General features: G+C 36.9%; 1 protein-coding gene across 6 annotated transcripts in view; it reads left to right on the top strand.

Annotated features, from left to right (window-relative positions):
• The window catches only part of OTUD4 (OTU deubiquitinase 4), a 48,247-nt gene that overhangs the window by 24,101 nt on the left and 5,553 nt on the right, over positions 1–18,593 (top strand). For 3 of the 6 annotated variants that reach the window (XM_015139295.3, XM_078002302.1, XM_078002300.1), the window contains 13 exons: positions 1,534–1,591; positions 1,845–1,959; positions 2,053–2,117; positions 4,910–5,004; positions 6,644–6,747; positions 6,850–7,036; positions 11,094–11,256; positions 13,090–13,213; positions 13,523–13,578; positions 14,066–14,146; positions 15,155–15,293; positions 15,850–16,110; positions 17,478–17,518. In XM_015139295.3, coding sequence (XP_014994781.3) covers positions 1,534–1,591; positions 1,845–1,959; positions 2,053–2,117; positions 4,910–5,004; positions 6,644–6,747; positions 6,850–7,036; positions 11,094–11,256; positions 13,090–13,213; positions 13,523–13,578; positions 14,066–14,146; positions 15,155–15,293; positions 15,850–16,110; positions 17,478–17,518 — 1,489 coding nt within the window. Of the gene's footprint in view, positions 1–1,533; positions 1,592–1,841; positions 1,960–2,052; positions 2,118–4,909; positions 5,005–6,643; positions 6,748–6,849; positions 7,037–11,093; positions 11,257–13,089; positions 13,214–13,522; positions 13,579–14,065; positions 14,147–15,154; positions 15,294–15,849; positions 16,111–17,477; positions 17,519–18,593 lie in introns of all 6 variants that reach the window. The other 3 variants (XM_001095354.5, XM_078002301.1, XM_001095019.5) reach the window with 1 other exon arrangement.

Genomic DNA, 18,593 nt, shown 5'->3' with positions numbered 1-18,593 from the left:
GATGATCTGACCGCCTCGGCCTCCAAAAGTGCTGGGATTACAGGCCTGAGGCACTGTGGCCTCTTTTTTATAAAACCATCAGATCTTGTGAGAACTCACGATCATGAGAGCAGCGTAGGGGAAACCACCCACATGATTCAGTTATCTCCACCTGGTCTTGCCCTTGATACGTGGGGAGTATTACAATTCAGAATGAGATTTTGGCTGGGGGCACAAAGCTAAACTGTATCAGCCTACATCTCAACACTCATTTTTGCCTACTTATTTTTTTTTTTCCTTATAGCAGTTATCAGCATGTAACATACTCATTACTTACTAGTTTTTATCTGTTGTCACCAGATTGTACATTTCATGTAGGCAGAGTTTTTATTCTCTTAAATGCTAGACTCCAGCACCTAATAATACAGTCATCCCTTGGTGTATACCAGGGGATTCGGGACTCTTGAGTATACCACAGTCTGCACATATTCAAGTCCTGCTACGGGCCCTGTGAATCTGTTTATATGAAAAGCTGGCCCTCTGTGTACTTGGGTGTCACATCCCAAGAATACTGTATTTTCGATCTGCTTTTGGTTGGAAAAAAAGCTGTGTGTAAGTGGACCTGCACAGTTCAAACCTGTATTGTTCAAGAGCCAGCAGTGTACAGTGCATGGCACATAGTAGACACTCAGGTTAGTTATTGAGTATATGTGTAGGTATGTATGCGACAGTGAATTTAAAGGGCTGATGATGGTGCTTTCATTGTGCTGAACATTATTTGATGTAGAGTATTTTTTTTTTTTTTTTTTTGAGATGGAGTTTCGCTCTTGTTGCCCAGGCTGGAGTGCAGTGGTGTGAACTTGGCTCACTGCAACCTCCGCCCCCCAGGTTCAAGCGATTCTCCTGCCTCAGTCTCCCGAGTAGCTAGGATTATAGGCATGCGCTACCATGCCCAGCTAATTTTGTATTTTTAGTAGAGACAGGGTTTCTCCATGTTGGTCAGGTTGGTCTTGAACTCTCCAACTCAGGTGATCTGCCCGCTTCTGCCTCCCAAAGTGCTGAGATTGCAGGCGTGAGCCACCGCGCCCGGCTGATGGAGAGTGTTTTTAATAAAAGGGTTGTCGAATCTGCCTATAGATACTTTTGTTGTAAATCGATTTTTTTTTTTTTTTTAAAAACGGGTATATTGAAAGAAAGAAACTGGTATATTGAATTTACAGAACAATGTAAAAAGTTGCTTTCAATATACACGTGAGTAAATTCAATTATTCTACCCACCCAGATTTCACAGTTTATTTCTGTTCTCTTACTGATTACTGAGCCAGTTAGAATTACTGTTGTCTTTGACTTCTATCTTATATATATATACATTTACATACATATACTCTTTTATATATAGATATATTTATACCAAAACTTGTATGAGCTCACTGGAATATAGCTCTGACTTTTTGGAGCATAGTTCTGACTTTGAAGACTTTTAGATGAAGTTAGAAGGTAATTACATGCAAATACCTTTTTTCTGCCCCTAATTATGGTTATCTTTCTTTGTAGGAGTAAAACTGCTGCTGCTGCTGATGTGAATGGATTTAAACCTTTGTCAGACAATGAGGTATTTTTTTTTTAAAGTGGTTTTAAAACTAGCTCTTTAATATAAGAAAGCATATACATTAAAATCTTAATTTTTTTTCTTTTTTCTGGTACATTTCAGTCAAGTCAGGATCATCTAAGAAATTGATTTGGTGGCTTCCTAGTTTTTTGAAGTTTCTTTTCTTCATTTGACTTTAGTTTTACATGTATCTCAAACAAAAATGTTTTAAAAGCACTCGTGTTGATTGGACTTCTTGACTTTGTTTGTTTAGCAGCTGAAGAACAATGGGAACTCTCCTAGCCTGCCTTTGTCTAGAAAGGTTCTTAAGTCACTCAATCCTTCAGTCTATAGAAATGTGGAATATGAAATTTGGCTGAAGTCTAAACAAGGTGAGTTAAAAATCTGCATTTTCCATAAATTTGCTTTGTAGCACTTGAAAATAAGTCAACTTTATATTATACTGACCTTTTTTTTTTTAACAGCTCAGCAAAAACGTGATTATTCCATTGCTGCTGGCTTACAATATGAAGTTGGAGACAAATGTCAAGTAAGTGACTCATGTAAAATAAGAGATTTTACTTGAAACCTTGCTTTTTCTAATATGAACCGAGAAAACAACTGAGGTGTGAATATGTTGTTAATTTGGGATTTCAGAATATATTTATTATGTATATACATTTTAGTAGTTTACAAGTATTTAGGTTTTTGACTCATTTGAATACATTGTTAAAATTGTATGTATCTGAAACTGGCATTCCATCACATGATCTTTAAAAACAATTCAGCCTTTGGTATTAACTTGGTTCAAAGAAGTAATGATAATAACATATCAGATATTGAGGTTTTTTTGTTAAAATTGACTGAAATTGATTCAAAATTGACTATAGGTCATTTAGTTTTGTTTATGAAAATCATCTTGGATGATGTTGGTACATACATAATGTTTACTGTTGGACTGAGGAAGGAAAGTGAACCACAGAGAAGTTTTTGCCAATTAATTTGAATATGCAGCTGCCCTGGGTTTGAGTAGCTGATGGTTAAAAGGAGAAAGTTGGATTAAAATCAGTGTTTCTTAATCTAGTAGTTAACCCCCTCACTTCCTCCCCTGCCCCCCCTACCCCCACTGAACATTCAGCAGTGTGGAGAAATTTTTTACTGTCACAACTGGGAGGGTGCTACTGACATCTAGTGGGTAGAGGCCAAAGCTGTAGCCAAATAGTCTACAGTGCACAGAACAGCCTCCCTCATCTCCCTCTAACAAAGAATACCTAGTCCAAAGTGTCAGTAATGCTTAGGCAGAAGAAACCCTAGGTAAGATAATTTACACGGTCTCTTCTTGTTTTTTGTTCCTTGTTTATGGAAAAATATTGCTATTTCAAAAACAAAAACAAAACCACATACACAAAAAATGTTATGTAGAAGTTAATTCTCATCAGAAATCATTTCCATCAAAAAGTGTTGCCTTTTAAAAAACTACTTTAAAACAGCCATTGGCAAACATTTATTTTTGACTTACAGAGGAAACATTTACTTTATGATAAATTGGCTTTTGTGAAGTCATCTGATTAGCCAGGATTTTATCTTAAGAACCTTTAATAGTTCTCGTTCTGGGGTATTTAAAGGTGAGGAAAAAGAGAACATGATTCATTCAGGTACTGCCTTATGGGATTGTCATAAATCTGCTCTAATTGTAGAAGGAAATTGTGGAAGCTTTTACTACATTGATTGGGAAAACTTGAAAGAGAACAAACGAGATTAAATCTAGGGTTTAAAGGTCTCTCTCCTCACCCTTTTCAACAGAGAAGAGAAGATGGCTTATGCTGTATCATTAAAGTCATGTTATTTTAAGTCAAGCATATTTCCTTTGAGGTTGAAATTGCTTTTGGTAAAGTAGGTGCTTTTGATAAAGTAAATGGTAAAGCACATGCTTTTTTTTTTTCCTTTTTAAAGTATTTTATTTCCATCTGTACTACTTGACCATTTTATTTGGATAACATGGTCATTGGATAATTTGGATAAAATTTTAAGAAACTGAGATGACTCTAAGGTGACTTTTGTTTACTCGAGTGTGTAAGATGTAGTTTAAACTTTTGATTAGAACTAAGTTCAGAAAATTTTTTTATTGTGAAACTTTTGAAGGAAAAATGTCTTGTCATTGATGAAGAATGAAATATCAGCTTGAGGACTTTGGTTTACTACTAAAAGTGGGAGTTTGCTTAAAGCATTGTCCTGTATGTTGTACTTGGCAGGTACACAATTCAGTGTGGGCAATATAACAATAGGAAGAAAACTTAGGCTTTTTTCCTCTTTTATCAAGGATTTACAGTTGCGTAATATTAATTGCAAGAGAACAGTTAATGGATCTATTTTTAGGGATAAAAATCACAGTTACACGTTTTTAATATAGGAAAAATGGGAAGATAATAATCGTAATAATAGTTGCTCTCACTTGTAGAGTGGTTGCTGTGTGCAAGTTATGTGTATCCTCTTACGTGTATCCTGTGCACCCTCATTCCATCTCCATGAGTTCTGTGACGTAGGTACTATTATTAGCTCCATTTTGCATTATGAGGAAACTGAAAGGAGAGAAAAATAACTTGCCCATGGTCATGTTGCTGGCAAGTGGAAAAGCCATACCTGGAAGCCTGGGGTATGTGGGACCATAGCCCTGCCTTCAGAACCAGGGCATGTTGCCTCTTTTGTTTAGAGCCTTAACATGTTGTGCTCCTACTTTTTGAACAATTTAGAAAATCAGTTTAGAAAAGAATTTAGAGGGACAAAGAAGAAAAGGTTTTCTTTCTTTTAGGTAGGAGATATGGAGGTCTGGGAGGTTAAGGAGATGGATTTTATTGTAGACCTCTTTGGACTTACTTTGTTTTTACTGATAAACTTTATTTTCTGTTTAATTAAAGACAAAATTTTAAAATCTGGGTGTGGTGGCTCACGCTTGTAATCTCAGCACTTTGGGAGGCCGAGGCAGGTGGATCACTTGAGGTCAGGAGTTCGAGACCAGGTGGGCCAACACGGTGAAACACTGTCTCTACTAAAAATACAAACAAAACGAAACAAAATAAATGTAGCCGAGTGTGGTGGCACGCACCTGTGATCCCAGCTACTCGGGAGGCTGAGATAGGAGAATCCCAGGCTTGAACCGGGGAGGTGGAGGTTGCAGTGAGCCAAGGTTGCGCCTCTGCACTTCAGCCTGGGTGACAGAGCGAGACCTTGTCTCAAACAAACAAAACAAACGAAAAAACACAAGAAGTCACAAAAAACTGATTAATGCAAAGGAAGCAGGTGACTGATTTTTTTTTTCCTTTTCATTTTTGGAATGTTTAACAGGTGAGGTTGGATCACAATGGAAAATTTTTGAATGCAGATGTTCAAGGAGTTCATTCTGAGAATGGACCAGTTTTGGTTGAAGAACTGGGAAAGAAGTATGTACTACTCTTCAGCTAAGGCGTTTACTGCCTCTTCCATTTAGCCTAATCATGAGCATTTTAAAATGGCTTTCTGTATTTGCAAATTCAATGAAAGATATTGCCCATGTATAGAAAGTGTATTTGGGCCAGGGGCGGTGGCTCATGCCTGTAATCCCAGCACTTTGGGAGGCCAAGATGGGCGGATCACAAGATCAGGAGATCGAGACCATCCTGGCCAACATGGTGAGACCCCGTGTCTACTAAAAATATAAAAATTAGCTGGGTGTGGCAGCGTATGCCTGTAAATCCCAGCTACTTGAGAGGCTGAGGGAGGAGAATCGCTTGAACCAGGGAGGCGGAGGTTGCAGTGAGCTGAGATTGTGCCACTGCTCCTCAGCCTGGTAACAGAGCTAGACTTCATCTAAAAAAAAAAAAAAGAAAGTACATTTGTTCTGACCTCTAGAAAAGCACTAAATGTGCAAATTTAGTATTTTGCACATTGTCAAACTTTGAATGAAGATTGTTTTGTTGCTTACTATTTAAAATGTACCATTGTGTGCACAAAGGCAGTTCAAGAAATTGACTAGATCGTAATATGGGAGCTTTGGAGGGATTCATTTTAAATTCATTCAGTACTGCATTGTGTGTAGTTAGTGTCCAGTCAGTTTGTCAGATGGAGTAGCAAAATATTATTGGCTTACCTTATACAGTGTTATTTTAGAGCACCTTTGTTTCAGTTGCTGCTGGGCTTTATTAGAGAAAAAGGTAGTAAGTCACACCTTAAACTTTACTGTGGAAAAATTTGAACATATACAAATTAAGAATAGATCCCCAATATAACCAACAGCACAGTTTTTGAATCCCAGTATAACTCAACACCCATTTTTAGCAACTCACAGCATTTTGACCAATTTTTAAATTTTTTTTGAGACATAGTCTTGCCTGTCACCCAGGCTAGAGTGCAGTGGCGCAATTTAGGCTCACTGCAACCTCCGCTTCCCGGGTTCAAGTGATTCTTGTGCCTCAGCCTCCCAAGTAGCTGAGATTACAGGCATGTGCCACTATGTCCGGCTAATCTTTTGTATCTTTAGTAGAGACAGGGTTTGACCATGTTGGCCAGGCTGGTCTTGAACCCCTGACCTTGTGATCCGCCCACCTCAGCCTCCCAAAGTGCTGGGATTACAGGCATGAGCTGCCTCACCCGGCCTAGGCAATATTTTCTAATCTATTTTCCCTAATATGTTTTTAAAAAATGAAAATGAAATTGGCATATTTTGAAGGCAATCCAAGCATCACACCATTTCTCCAGTGATGTTTATATGTTTCTCTAACAGAATAAAGACTTCCTTCCCTGCCTTAACTGCAGTACCATTATCCTATCTAAAAGAATAAGTCATTCTGTATTTAACTTTTGCTGAGATTGTGATTTAGCCCTCTTTTTTTTAAATTAGAAAATATGCTTTTGATTAATATCATTTTATTTGATTAGAATTACATCTGGATTGGTAAATGCTGTTTGTACCTTAATTCTAATTTATTTTAATGTAAGAAATAAAACTAGAAATTCTTATATAAGCTGAAAATAAATACGCAGAATATTTAAGTATTCTTACTAGGGTATTTTAAGCTATCACAAGTCTTTTCCCCTTTGAAGGCACACATCAAAGAACCTCAAGGCACCTCCCCCAGAAAGCTGGAACACAGTGTCAGGGAAGAAGATGAAAAAACCTTCCACTTCTGGACAAAATTTCCATTCTGGTAGGAGCACATCAGGCTGTCATTCCTTTGGGTTTGGGATGATGGTACTTGGGATTGTTTATAATATGAATATTATGATGTACTTTTGGGTTCTTATCACAGATATGGATTACAGAGGGCCAAAGAATCCAAGCAAGCCAATAAAAGCCCCATCAGCACTACCTCCTCGACTGCAGCATCCTTCAGGAGTAAGACAACATGCGTTCTCTAGTCATTCTTCAGGGTCACAGTCTCAGAAATTCTCCAGTGAGCACAAAAATCTTAGCCGGACACCTTCACAGATCATAAGGTAACCTTCTTGAATGCAAGAGAAGTATAGAAATCAAGTAAGAGGCATTTGTTGCATTTGCCGCATTATGTGCGTTTAAATAATTATAACTTTGTGTTCATATAATTGTCCCTAGATTAGTATTAAGAGCATTTTGGATAAAACATCATGTGAGGGTCTCAATTCTTTATAATTTTCTTCAAACAAGGCAAGGAAGTATATATAGAGAGACCTTTATTTTTTAGTATTTTTTCAAATGGTTTGGGAGATCTTATTCTAGCCCAATCCTATTCTGGCACTTAATTTTCTGGTGGCTTGTAATATGGTAAAGACTGGATTCCAGATTGCATTTCTATTTCCTTGGGAGGTGAGGAACTTAAAGCAGCCCAAAATTGTTGGTTTACTTTGATAAGTTTTGACTGTGGTAATGTCTCTTAATACTGAATGGGGCTACAATTTTAGGTCTGTGAAATTATAAATAACAACATTCTAAGTATCCAGAGACAGATGAACTTTGAGGATCACAATTTTCCTGTGCTATGTGGATTTTAATTTTTCCCTAGTCTACCCTTTCTGTTGAGTAACTTTATAACCCTTTGCAAGAGCTTTATTTGAGAGGCTGTGTCTTATGTTGAAGCTGTCTTTATCATGCAAATATGACTGTGTTTCCTGTGGAGTCTTCATAGGTGACTATGACAAGTACTTTTCCCATCAAAGCACCTTCTCAATTACCCGAAGAGCTGTAGCATCAGCTTATGTGTTTGCTAACCCTCTGGTCTTTAGTTCCTTTATATCTGGCATTTGGATGTTACGTTCTTTGTGAATGCACTTAACATTTTGTCACTGAAGATATATAGGCTGGTGTGAAGGTCCTGAGTTATCTCAGTTGATTGTTCACAGTCAGTTACAGGTCAAACTGCTTGTTCTACTCTTTCACCCTTTGTCGCTACTGTAGTTGACTTGTCTTAAAAAGAAAGGAAATAAATATGTTTTATGTAGCATCTTCAAGACAGAATTGTAGGTTCTTAAGCTGACATTTATCAATACTATAAGCTGACATTTATTAATACTATTTTAGTTTCTTGGTGCTGTTGTAGCAAAATACCATAAACTGGTCATCTTGAAACAACAGAAATTTATTTTTTCACACTTCTGGTTGCTAAAAGTCTGAAATCAAGTTGTTGCCAGGGCCATGGTCTCTCCGAAGGCTCTAGGGGAGAATGTGTTCCATGCTTGCCTCCTACTTCTGGAGTTGACTGCAGTCCTTGAGGTTCCTTGGCTTGTAAGTGCATCACTCCATTCTCTGCTTCCATCATCGCATGGTGTTCTCCCCATGTGTCTCTGTCTATCTTTTCTCATAAGGACATTAGTCATACTGGGTTTAGGTCCTACCCTATTCAGTATGATCTCATCTTTACTTGATTACATCTGAGAAGACCCTATTTCTAAAAAGGTCATGTGCATAGGTACTAGAGATTAGGAACATGAACATAACTTTCTGAGAAGCACAGTTCAATCCATAACAAATACTAATGATTCTAATCTGTTACATTACCTCTCCCAAACAGACAGAATTTATGCCACTAATCAACTAGTTTATGGCTGAATTTTGTTGTTTGGACATTGACCAAACTCCAGTAGCCCCTGGTGGTAGCTTACTCAATGCACAAAGAGTATCCTAAGATATTAACTTACTTTGAATGTTAACTTTGGAAACCTAGAAATAGAAAGTAACTATAGAAAGATTATAGGCAGAAATTAATTGTTTAATAACATTCTCATTTTTTGATAGAAAAAGCAGTGTTCTTTTTCCTTGAACACAAGGGTACTCTTTAGTGATTTAAAGATTAAAAAAGGAAATACACATAGACTACAAAATGGCTAATTTAAATAAACTTGTTTATTATGAACTGAATTTATAATCTGGTGTGTTTCTGGTGTTGACTCTGATCGCCTGTGAATTGGTACAGTGCTCAGACAGATGTCTTGTACCAATAATACTTTTAATCAAGTTTTTTTTTTTTTTTTTTGAGACAGAGTTTTTCTCTTACTGCCCAGGCTTGAGTGCAATGGCGCAATCTTGGCTCACTGCATCCTCCATCTCCCGGGTTCAAGCGATTGCCATGCCTTAGCCTCCCGAGTAGCTGGGATTACAGGCGTGCACCACCACGCCTGGCTGCTTTTGTATTTTTATTAGAGACGGGGTTTCACCATGTTGGTCAGGCTGGTCTTGAACTCCTGACCTTAGGTGATCAGCCCGCCTCTGCCTCGCAAAGTCCTGGGATTACAGGCATGAGCCATGGCACCCAGCCTCTAATCAACAGTATTTTTAATACTATGAAATAGAGAAGCATATCTTATTAGGATCCTTTTATATGTGTTAGCTATATGTGTTACTTGGTATATAAAAATACTTGATGGTATGTGACAAGGCAGTGATAATTAATACCATAGACATGAAACTTTAGAGATTTTTTGACATTGTGACTAATTACATTAGAACCTAGTGGTATTTGCAGTTTGTTGTTAGGTTAGTATGCCTTCTCCATTGTGTGTGAGAACGAATTTTACTAACGTATTAAAACAAGTTTAAAAACTTTATTGAATATTTAAAGTAAGAACATTAAAAAACTTAGTCAGATTTTAGAATTTTATAGCTAACAATCCAATAGATTTAAGCCCAGTACAGTTCATCTTCACTGTATTTCTAATTTGTAACACATCACTTTTGAATTTCTTCTAGTTATAGAGCAAAAGAGAACTGTAGTGCTGGATATGAGACCTTCATGGCCTCTTACTTTTTCCAGTTTTTCCTCATTGATAATTGTCTCTTCCTGTGGAGAAAACACAAAATATAACCAAAATCCAAGCAAGATTGCCATATATGCTTTCATTAATGTGGCTATCCAGGAAATACTGTGGCTGAATATCTGTCTTCAAGCTAGATGAAAATAGACTGTGGTAGCTTCTCTCTGAGGATGAGATGAAGATCATACAGTAGTGGTCATTTTTTTGGGGTGATAGGAGATGGTGACAAGGTAGTGCTAATTTGGCAGAGACTCCTGACAGTTGCTGAGTCCTCTTCAAAATTTTTTACCACTGGGATTTGGGAAGGATTAGTCTAAAATAGAGTCCAGATTTTTTATCCCTCCCTTTTTTCATCAGTACCATTGGGGTTGACATCTGTCCTGTTGTAATTGGAGTGTGATTGTAAGTGGGACTGTGTAAGGACGTGAAATGGCTATCTATTTCAGCGGTAAAAAAAAAATCAGATGACATCATAGTGCTCTACTCTGTTGAGGAGGATAATATTTCTTTGTACTGTGACAAAGTATTTTTCTTACAGGTTTTAGATTTTCATGTTCCATTTTTGAAGAACTGTTAGACATGTTAGAAATAGTATTCATACTGTCTTTAATAGTTATAAGCCATATAATACATTAGGGTTGGATTATAGGGTACTAAACTCTATTCATGAATTTCTTGTCATCCTTTTTTGACCAAAATTACGTTGAAATGACAGCAGTCTTACCTGTGCAATTGGTATCCAGCCTGACATGTTTTAGTTTTTCTTTTTCAGCTCTCTGTCTCCCTTGGTGGTGTCATAAACAAGTGGGAAGATGGTCCTGCTGTCTTATTGGACCTTTGGACCATTCCCCTTTATTTAGAACAGAAAGTGAGAATGCTTTTGAGACCTAAACTAATAATTTTCCCTTTGATAATTAATTCTTAATGAAAATATTGGAATATGGTATAACAAGTATATACAGTTCTCACATTTCTTCCTTGATGAAAAGAAAAAAACCTCACTCATTTTTGTATCATTTGGAAATAAGTTTTTTTTTCTTTTCCCCTCTACCTCCCATTGTTAAGTTTGTCTTCTTGACTCTCTGTAAAGGCATGCTACAGAAGCTTCCATTTGCTAAACATTTATTAACTAGGCTGCCAAATGTTCTAAAATGTCAGTGTAGCTAAATTAGTAAAATGTTTATATTGCAAAATAGATCATTTTATCTTAGGTACTCAGTATAGTTTGTCTTTTTTTTTTTTTTTCTGACAAGAATGTTTTATTTGACAGAAAACCTGATCGTGAAAGAGTTGAGGATTTTGATCACACAAGTCGAGAATCTAACTATTTCGGCCTTTCCCCAGAGGAGCGCAGAGAGAAGCAAGCTATAGAAGAATCCCGTTTACTCTATGAGATTCAGAACAGAGACGAACAGGCTTTCCCAGCCCTTTCGGTATGTATGAAAAGACAGTTTAAAAGTTATTGTATAGAAGTTTCTCTTAATACAGTTTTTAGATTAAGCCATAGTTCCCAAGGGTAAACTAATAATTTTTATACTTTAAATACTTTAAAGATCACATTTTTTTCACATTTTTCCTATTTTTCCTTTTCACATGTTTAGTAATATCTCTAGACCTAGAGATATTACTATAAGGTTGATAGAGTTGAGGCAAGTAAACTGGTTTGTTCACTTGTAGTGTTTAGCGTTTTCTTTTGAACTAAAACGTGTTTAATTTGTTAGCAAAAGTACTATGTAGTAGAGGTTCATGATTTAGTTAATCCATTACAAGATATATGTGTAAAATCAGGAAGCCTTTTTGAGAGCTGTCTTTCAGGGTGTTTGCTGTTGGAGGTGGTAACACATGTCATCCTGAGGCTTTGTCCTTTCTCCATGTGTCAGGCTGTGATGGATGCTTCTCTGATAAAAGAAGTGTTCTTTACCTTCAGGTTTCTTAATTCTTTTTGGGAAGTCAGAAGGGAAAACTGTTCTCATGTAGAATGAAGTATGTGCTCTCTGAGGTGGGTTTGTTGGCAGCAAAGAGGAGGGGTACCTAATTCATTCTCATGTCTGGGAGCCTGTGCCTGTGGTCTTTTACATCTTGGTAAGTAGTACCCAAATGACCTATGATCCAGAATGGTGGTTGGACACATTTTCTTTTTAGAGTAGATTAAATAAATAGTGGACTGTTACGGGAGGTTACCCAGTATACTAGTATAAAACATTAAAGCGTCACACACTGAGGTCTGTCTTCTGGTCTCTGTGGACTTCCTTAGGAGACTTGAGGAGGAACTCAATTGAAAACAGGTGATCTGGAATAGCAGTTTAATCTGGCACAGGCATTGGAGTTTAGGAATTATTGGAAGAAGTGCCCGAATCCATTTAGGAATAATTGAAGTGCCCAAATCCGTACATAAATAAGCATCGTTTATGTGCTGCGTACATTTATCTCTCATGTCATATGTGTTATTACATAAATAACAACTACAAATTGTTTAAGCTTGCATTCATACCTTTTTGCATTTTTCAGTTAGTGAATTGTAAAAGTACAACTACTGTAATGTGGGTACAGATTGTGAAATTTCTTTCTTGTTAAGAATGAGGTCTTTCGTACTCATCATTTTTAGACTAAGGAGTTTAATACTGATTGCTTTTGATAGTGGCTCAAATTTGTTTTCTAGAAAACTGTTAGAGAAGACTGAGATCCTCCTCTTAGCTGTGTGGAACATTTATTTAGAATGCTAAAACAGGAACCTAGAACCTTCAATGATAATTTAGCTTAAAAACCTGACTTATTTCAGTCCCTGATCTCATGCAGAGTTTAAGTGTTTTGCTGACCGTCAGTAAACACTTCATTGATAAGAATCCTTGTGCACTGTATTTGCTAATTTGCACTTAGGTTCTCCCCAACTCCCCACCGAAAAATATGGCACTACAATGACTTTTTTGGAAGGTTGGCACAGAAGATGTTGTTTTTGTAAAGAAAAGTTGTAGGGTAAAGGTTTGGTCAGGGTGGCTTCCTGAAATAGGGATATGAAGATTAAGTCTACTAATCTAGGCTGAAATCTGATTGCTTAATCCTTTCGACTTTGTGATAAGACTATTAATCTAGGGTGTATAATTAATTATGGACCCTAGATTCTATCTTCTTTAGTTTCAGTTCAAAAATACAAGGCTGTGAATTTTGAGATTTTTAGAAGTATGAAGAATAAGATTAAATACAGGATTTGTTCATATATTTGTGGGTAAATCTTTAACACAGAATGCTGGGTTTTGTTCATTTTAAAGAGCTCATCAGTCAGTCAGTCAGCTTCTCAGAGTAGCAACCCATGTGTCCAGAGAAAATCATCACATGTAAGTGATAGAAAAGGAAGCAGGCGGAGAATGGATACAGAAGAACGAAAAGACAAAGGTAAGTTATCTCATCATTCGAAAGCAGATGCTAGAGATCTCTTTAGATGACTGGCTTAGTGCCATATATTTGGGAAGGAACACTTTTTAAGTTGTTAAGTAGTTTATCTAATGTCACATATTTTGAATGTTGTAGAGAAGCATTGACTCAAGCTAAAGCATGTTAAATGCTATTCTAAAAACCACGTTTTAACTGGCTAAACATGGTTCAAATAATACTTTTGGCTTCTTCTATCTTCGTATTTTGTTGTTCTGTGTTCAGACATGACTGGTGGCTTATGCTGTCTTTTTTAATCTTGATCTCCTGCAGACTCTATTCATGGACATAGTCAGTTGGATAAAAAGCCTGAACCAAGCACATTGGAGGTAAAAGTTTTAAACACTACTTGCATCTTTTCTTTTTCCTTAATACTATGATAGTACAGCAGGAAGAAGTGGAAGAAGGTGAAAATCAAAATTTTATAGCTGTGTATTAGGAAAGTAGAAAAGCAGGAAAAAGATAATGGGGATTGAGAAGTCACTCACAAATTATGTCTTCAAGGTACATTAGGGTACCCTGCCTGAATTGTTAGAAAGTAGCTTTTATTCTCTGTCCCTCTAGAGTGATATTTTTAAAGGAGAAGAGTATACTGTTTGAAGCCTTGCCCCCAATGAAAACTGCCCAGTAGTTTGATATAATAAAGATGTTCAGGCAAAGTTAGCCTACTTGTTGAAGATAAGATATAATTGGAAAAAATACTCAGTGGTGAGAGGGTTCTATCAGATACAGGTAGGGTGAATTATAAAAGGAAACCATCAATTATTCCAGAATGTGGGTCTCTGAAATACAAAACTTTTTTTTTTTCTTCCAAAGAATATTACCGATGATAAATATGCAACAGTTTCGTCACCATCAAAGTCAAAGAAGTTAGAGTGCCCTTCTCCTGCAGAACAAGTAAGTATATTGTTGCATTTAATATTGAATACTCTACTCTCTGGGTTTCTTTACTCTGTATATAGGATCATTTAACAACAGAAAACATCAATATGGGAAATGGAGAATTTTTTTAGCATCACGGTTTGGCCGTGGTTATGATTTTTAAATGTATTCTGATGTTAGTCTAGAATGTTCTCTATGGAATGTTATAGAAATAACCACCATTTTCTGGACATTGAGACCATTCTTTTGAATTGATTTTGAGTATATTTATATTTGTTACCGTTATATTTGATACTTTGTATTTACTTTGGTAGATTTGCTTGAAAATTAGATTTTTGAAGGGAAACTATGAATTTCTGCTTTATTTCAAAATTTAAAAGATTTGTCTGCATCAGTTATTTCACAGATGGGAGGGAATGTACTGATTGAAAAGATTTGAAAAATATGCATTAAAAAAATACCAGTTTACAAATTTCATGATGAACCTGTGTTCTAGCAGACATTTTAGTTCTTGATCCTAATACAAGAGTAGAGAAAGTTAAATGTTAAATGCCAGGAAGCATATAGTTGTATGAGGAGTTTTTCTAAATAATCATGAATTTCAAGATTTCAATGATTTTGCTCACTTGCCTTAAAAGTATTGTGTTGTATTTAACTCTGCTAGTGGATAGGTGCAGTGGCTCACGCCTGAAATTCCATCACTTTGGAATGCCGAGGCGGGTAGAGCCCAACTCTTGAGCCCAAGAGTTTTGAGACTAGCCTGGGCAACATGGTGAAACCCTGTCTGTATTAAAAAATGCAGTCCTTGTTGGTAGGCAACCCTTGGTTAGGATCAAATTTGTTTGCATATTATCTTTAGCTGCTGTGTGTTTCTCTTACATTTCTAAGACTATAAAGGGCTGTTTGTACTTCATTTGTATAAAAGGCAGGCAACTCAATATGTATCTGGTGGTTAAAATTAATGTTAAAGTAAAATGACCTCTTGTCTTTTTCTGTCTTCCCCTACTCACTCCCTTCTTGAAGAAGCCAGCAGAGCATGTGTCTTTGTCAAATCCAGCTCCCCTTCTAGTTTCTCCAGAGGTACATCTAACTCCTGCAGTGCCTTCTTTACCAGCCACTGTGCCAGCCTGGCCAAGTGAACCTACAACTTTTGGACCAACAGGTTAGAGAAGGGTTTAGAAAATCTAGCCACCCAAAACACCTTTCTAGTCAGAGACTTCAAACTCTTGAGTGAAAGTTTGACCTCCGAGCAGGGTTAGGTATGTGGAGCCTCACAGAGCTTTCTGTGATACTCTGCTTTGCTCTGCTTCCAATGTGGAAAGACCATGTTCATTTGGTGTTGTATTCATCTGACATATGCCCTCATAATCTCAGGAGCATGATGTTTGAGCTGGTTGCTTTGGTTGCTCAGCACTAATTAGCACCACGGTTTGATGCTTCCTTCGTGGGCCAGCTCTTTATGGCCCCGTAATGAACCCCTTGACCAGCCCCATGTCTTACACGTGCCTGCAAGAGCTACTGTTAGAAGACATTGACTCAAAGCTTGTGTCCTGGGCATATTTCCTTCTTTGTGTCCAGGAGGGCCCTTGGTTGATATTAAAAGGTACTACTTTAGATTGGCAATATCAGTTATATAGCATTCTTTATAGGTTAATGTAAGCATATTTGTAAAGATTTTCATCTTTTGTCATTTTTGATTCCTTTCTTCTTGTTTGTAGGTGTCCCTGCTCCAATTCCCGTTTTGTCAGTGACACAGACTTTGACCACTGGACCTGATTCTGCTGTATCCCAAGCTCATTTAACACCCTCTCCAGTTCCTGTGTCAATACAGGCAGTTAACCAGCCCTTGATGCCTTTGCCTCAGACATTGAGCCTTTATCAAGACCCACTCTATCCTGGGTTTCCTTGTAATGAAAAGGGAGATCGAGCCATTGTACCACCTTATTCACTGTGTCAGACTGGGGAGGACCTGCCTAAAGGTGAGCTCCTTCTCCAAGTTCAAATTGACTTTATCAAGTCCAAACAAGCTTAGTAAGAAATGAAGAGAGGTAAGTAGAGGTCAGAGGTCTGGTTTCTTAGTAAGCTCAAGGATGGGAAGGCAGCAGAGGTTTAGCTATTAGTCATTCATTCTTGTTTCAGCTTGATTTATTAGAAAAATGTATTAGAATTTTTTTTTTGTTTTGAGACGGAGTCTCTCTCTGTCGCCCAAGCTAGAGTGCAGTGATGCGATCTCAGCTCATTGCAACCTCTGCCCCCTGGATTCAAGCGATGCTCCCATTTCAGCCTCCTGAGTAGCTGGGACTACAGGCACCCGCCACCATGCCTGGCTAATTTTTTTGTATTTTTTAGTAGAGACAGGGTTTCACTATGTTAGCCAGGATGGTCTCGATCTCCTGACCTTGTGATCCACCCACCTCGGCCTCTCAAAGTGCTGGGATTACAGGCGTGAGCCACCGCACCTGGCCCAGAAAAAATTTTTTTTAATGTTTCTGGCATACTTGTTAATGCTAGTGTGCTTAGTAATGATACCTCCTTCTGTGTTTTTTACATAAACGGACTTGAAACCATTCTGAATTAAGATCATAATAATTTCACTAATTAGATACCTAAACATGGGTCTGCATTTCAGAACTAACACTTGCATCCATGAAAAAGTTACAGAGAAAAGCAAATATAGTATGTAGTGGCTGTTAAAGTACTATATTTAATGTGTCTTATTTTTGTTTAAAAATTCTTTTAAAATTTACTTTCCCCCTTTATTTTTAAGGAATTTGCCCCTCCCTCATTTTTGGTTTGCAAAATTTTATATCTGTAAATCTGAATAATGCAATGTCTACTATATGCTGTTTACCTGGATTTATGTGAATGTTTTTGTTTTATTAGTTAGTAGTTTGATGTTTGTGTCTATGGGTAACTGGCTCATGGTAAATGAATACTTGGAATACTATTATCCTACTAATGATGCTACTAATAAGTTAGGTTTTATGTTGATTTTACCATTCTCGACATTTTCATTTCCTAATTTTTAAACCCCCAGAAAAGTTGAGAAAAAAAGCACCTGAATGTCCTTTACCCAGATTCAGTTTTAATAAGATAAAAATTTCAGTCAAAGCCATTTTGGGATTTACATGCTAACAGACAAAGCATATTGAATCTGGAATTAACCTTTGGTAACAGCCTGTTTTTATGTTATGTTATATTACGGTTTTTATCTATGTTTTGTTTCACAGGCTAGAGAAAACAACTAGAGTAGGTAAAATTGTCTTTAGAACTATATGTTTAATGAGGATGATAAATAAAAGCTCTGCAGATATATACTTTTAACAAATGATTACTTTATTTTTAGATAAGAATATTCTTCGATTTTTCTTCAATCTTGGTGTGAAGGTATTTACATTTTATCATCTTAAAGTCAGTTTATTCATTAATACTGTTTTAAATTATTACTAGTGTTAACTCTTATCCTGTCAGTCAGTAACCTAAAATTTGCTAAATCTCATTATTTTAAAAACCAGCATTTTCTGTACTATATTGTTTGTTTTTAGTGCTAGTAGAGGCTCCAGTTTTACTTTTTGTCTTGACTGGGATGGCTTAACCTGTGAGTATATTCAAGACATAGCTGCATCTTTGGGCAGCCTAATGGAAATGCCCTCGCTTGGGAATTAATTAGATGCAAATCTGGGCTTGAAGTTCTGCTCCATCACTCTTTAGCTGAATTTCCCTGGGCAAGCCATGTAGCGTATCTGGGCCTAACTTTTTCATTTATAGAATGGGGGTAATATTCTTCACCTGCCTCCATTATTGAAAAGATCAAAGGAAGTAACGTGTACATCCTCCTATATAAGATAGTGTGGTTGTTGACTAGAAGAGCAGAGGTATCCTTTGGGAAATGGTCAGTCTAGAAATAGCTTTTCTTAGGTTGGAGAACTCTGTCCCTGTTAACGTTAGGTTTTCTCCTGTCCTACATTAGTTTCTGTGGGTTTTAGACAGTCAAACTATGAAATGAAGTGCCCTACCTTAGCCTGCTGACCACTTTCATAAAAAGAAACTTGATTATTTTACCATCTGCTGCATTAATTGGTTAATTTTATATTTAATGTTGATTTTAATTGGTTAGCCAATTAGCTAACCAGTTATACTTTCTTCATATTTTGGTTTTTAGCTGAAATCTTGCAGAGGAAGGATTTGGAATATTTAATTTTCAACATTATCCCTCCCTGATTAGAGGTCTAACTTAATCCTTACATTTGGAGTACTCTTGGGGGCTCCTAGAATTGTGGAGTCCTAACATTGGAGATCATCTACTCTCATACTGGCATTTTCCCAGTAAAACAAATTCAGATGTTAACTGGCCTGCATGGGGTGGCACAATGAGTTAGTGGTAGAGCCAGAATGTGAATGCAGGTCTAGCTAAACAGTCAAGTGATAGAAATACTATCTCCTATCAACTTAGGAGGACTTC

The sequence above is a fragment of the Macaca mulatta genome, chromosome 5 (genome assembly GCF_049350105.2).
Source record: "Macaca mulatta isolate MMU2019108-1 chromosome 5, T2T-MMU8v2.0, whole genome shotgun sequence".
In the NCBI taxonomy this organism is placed as follows: domain Eukaryota; kingdom Metazoa; phylum Chordata; class Mammalia; order Primates; family Cercopithecidae; genus Macaca; species Macaca mulatta.
This window is presented reverse-complemented; position numbering and strand designations above follow the sequence as displayed.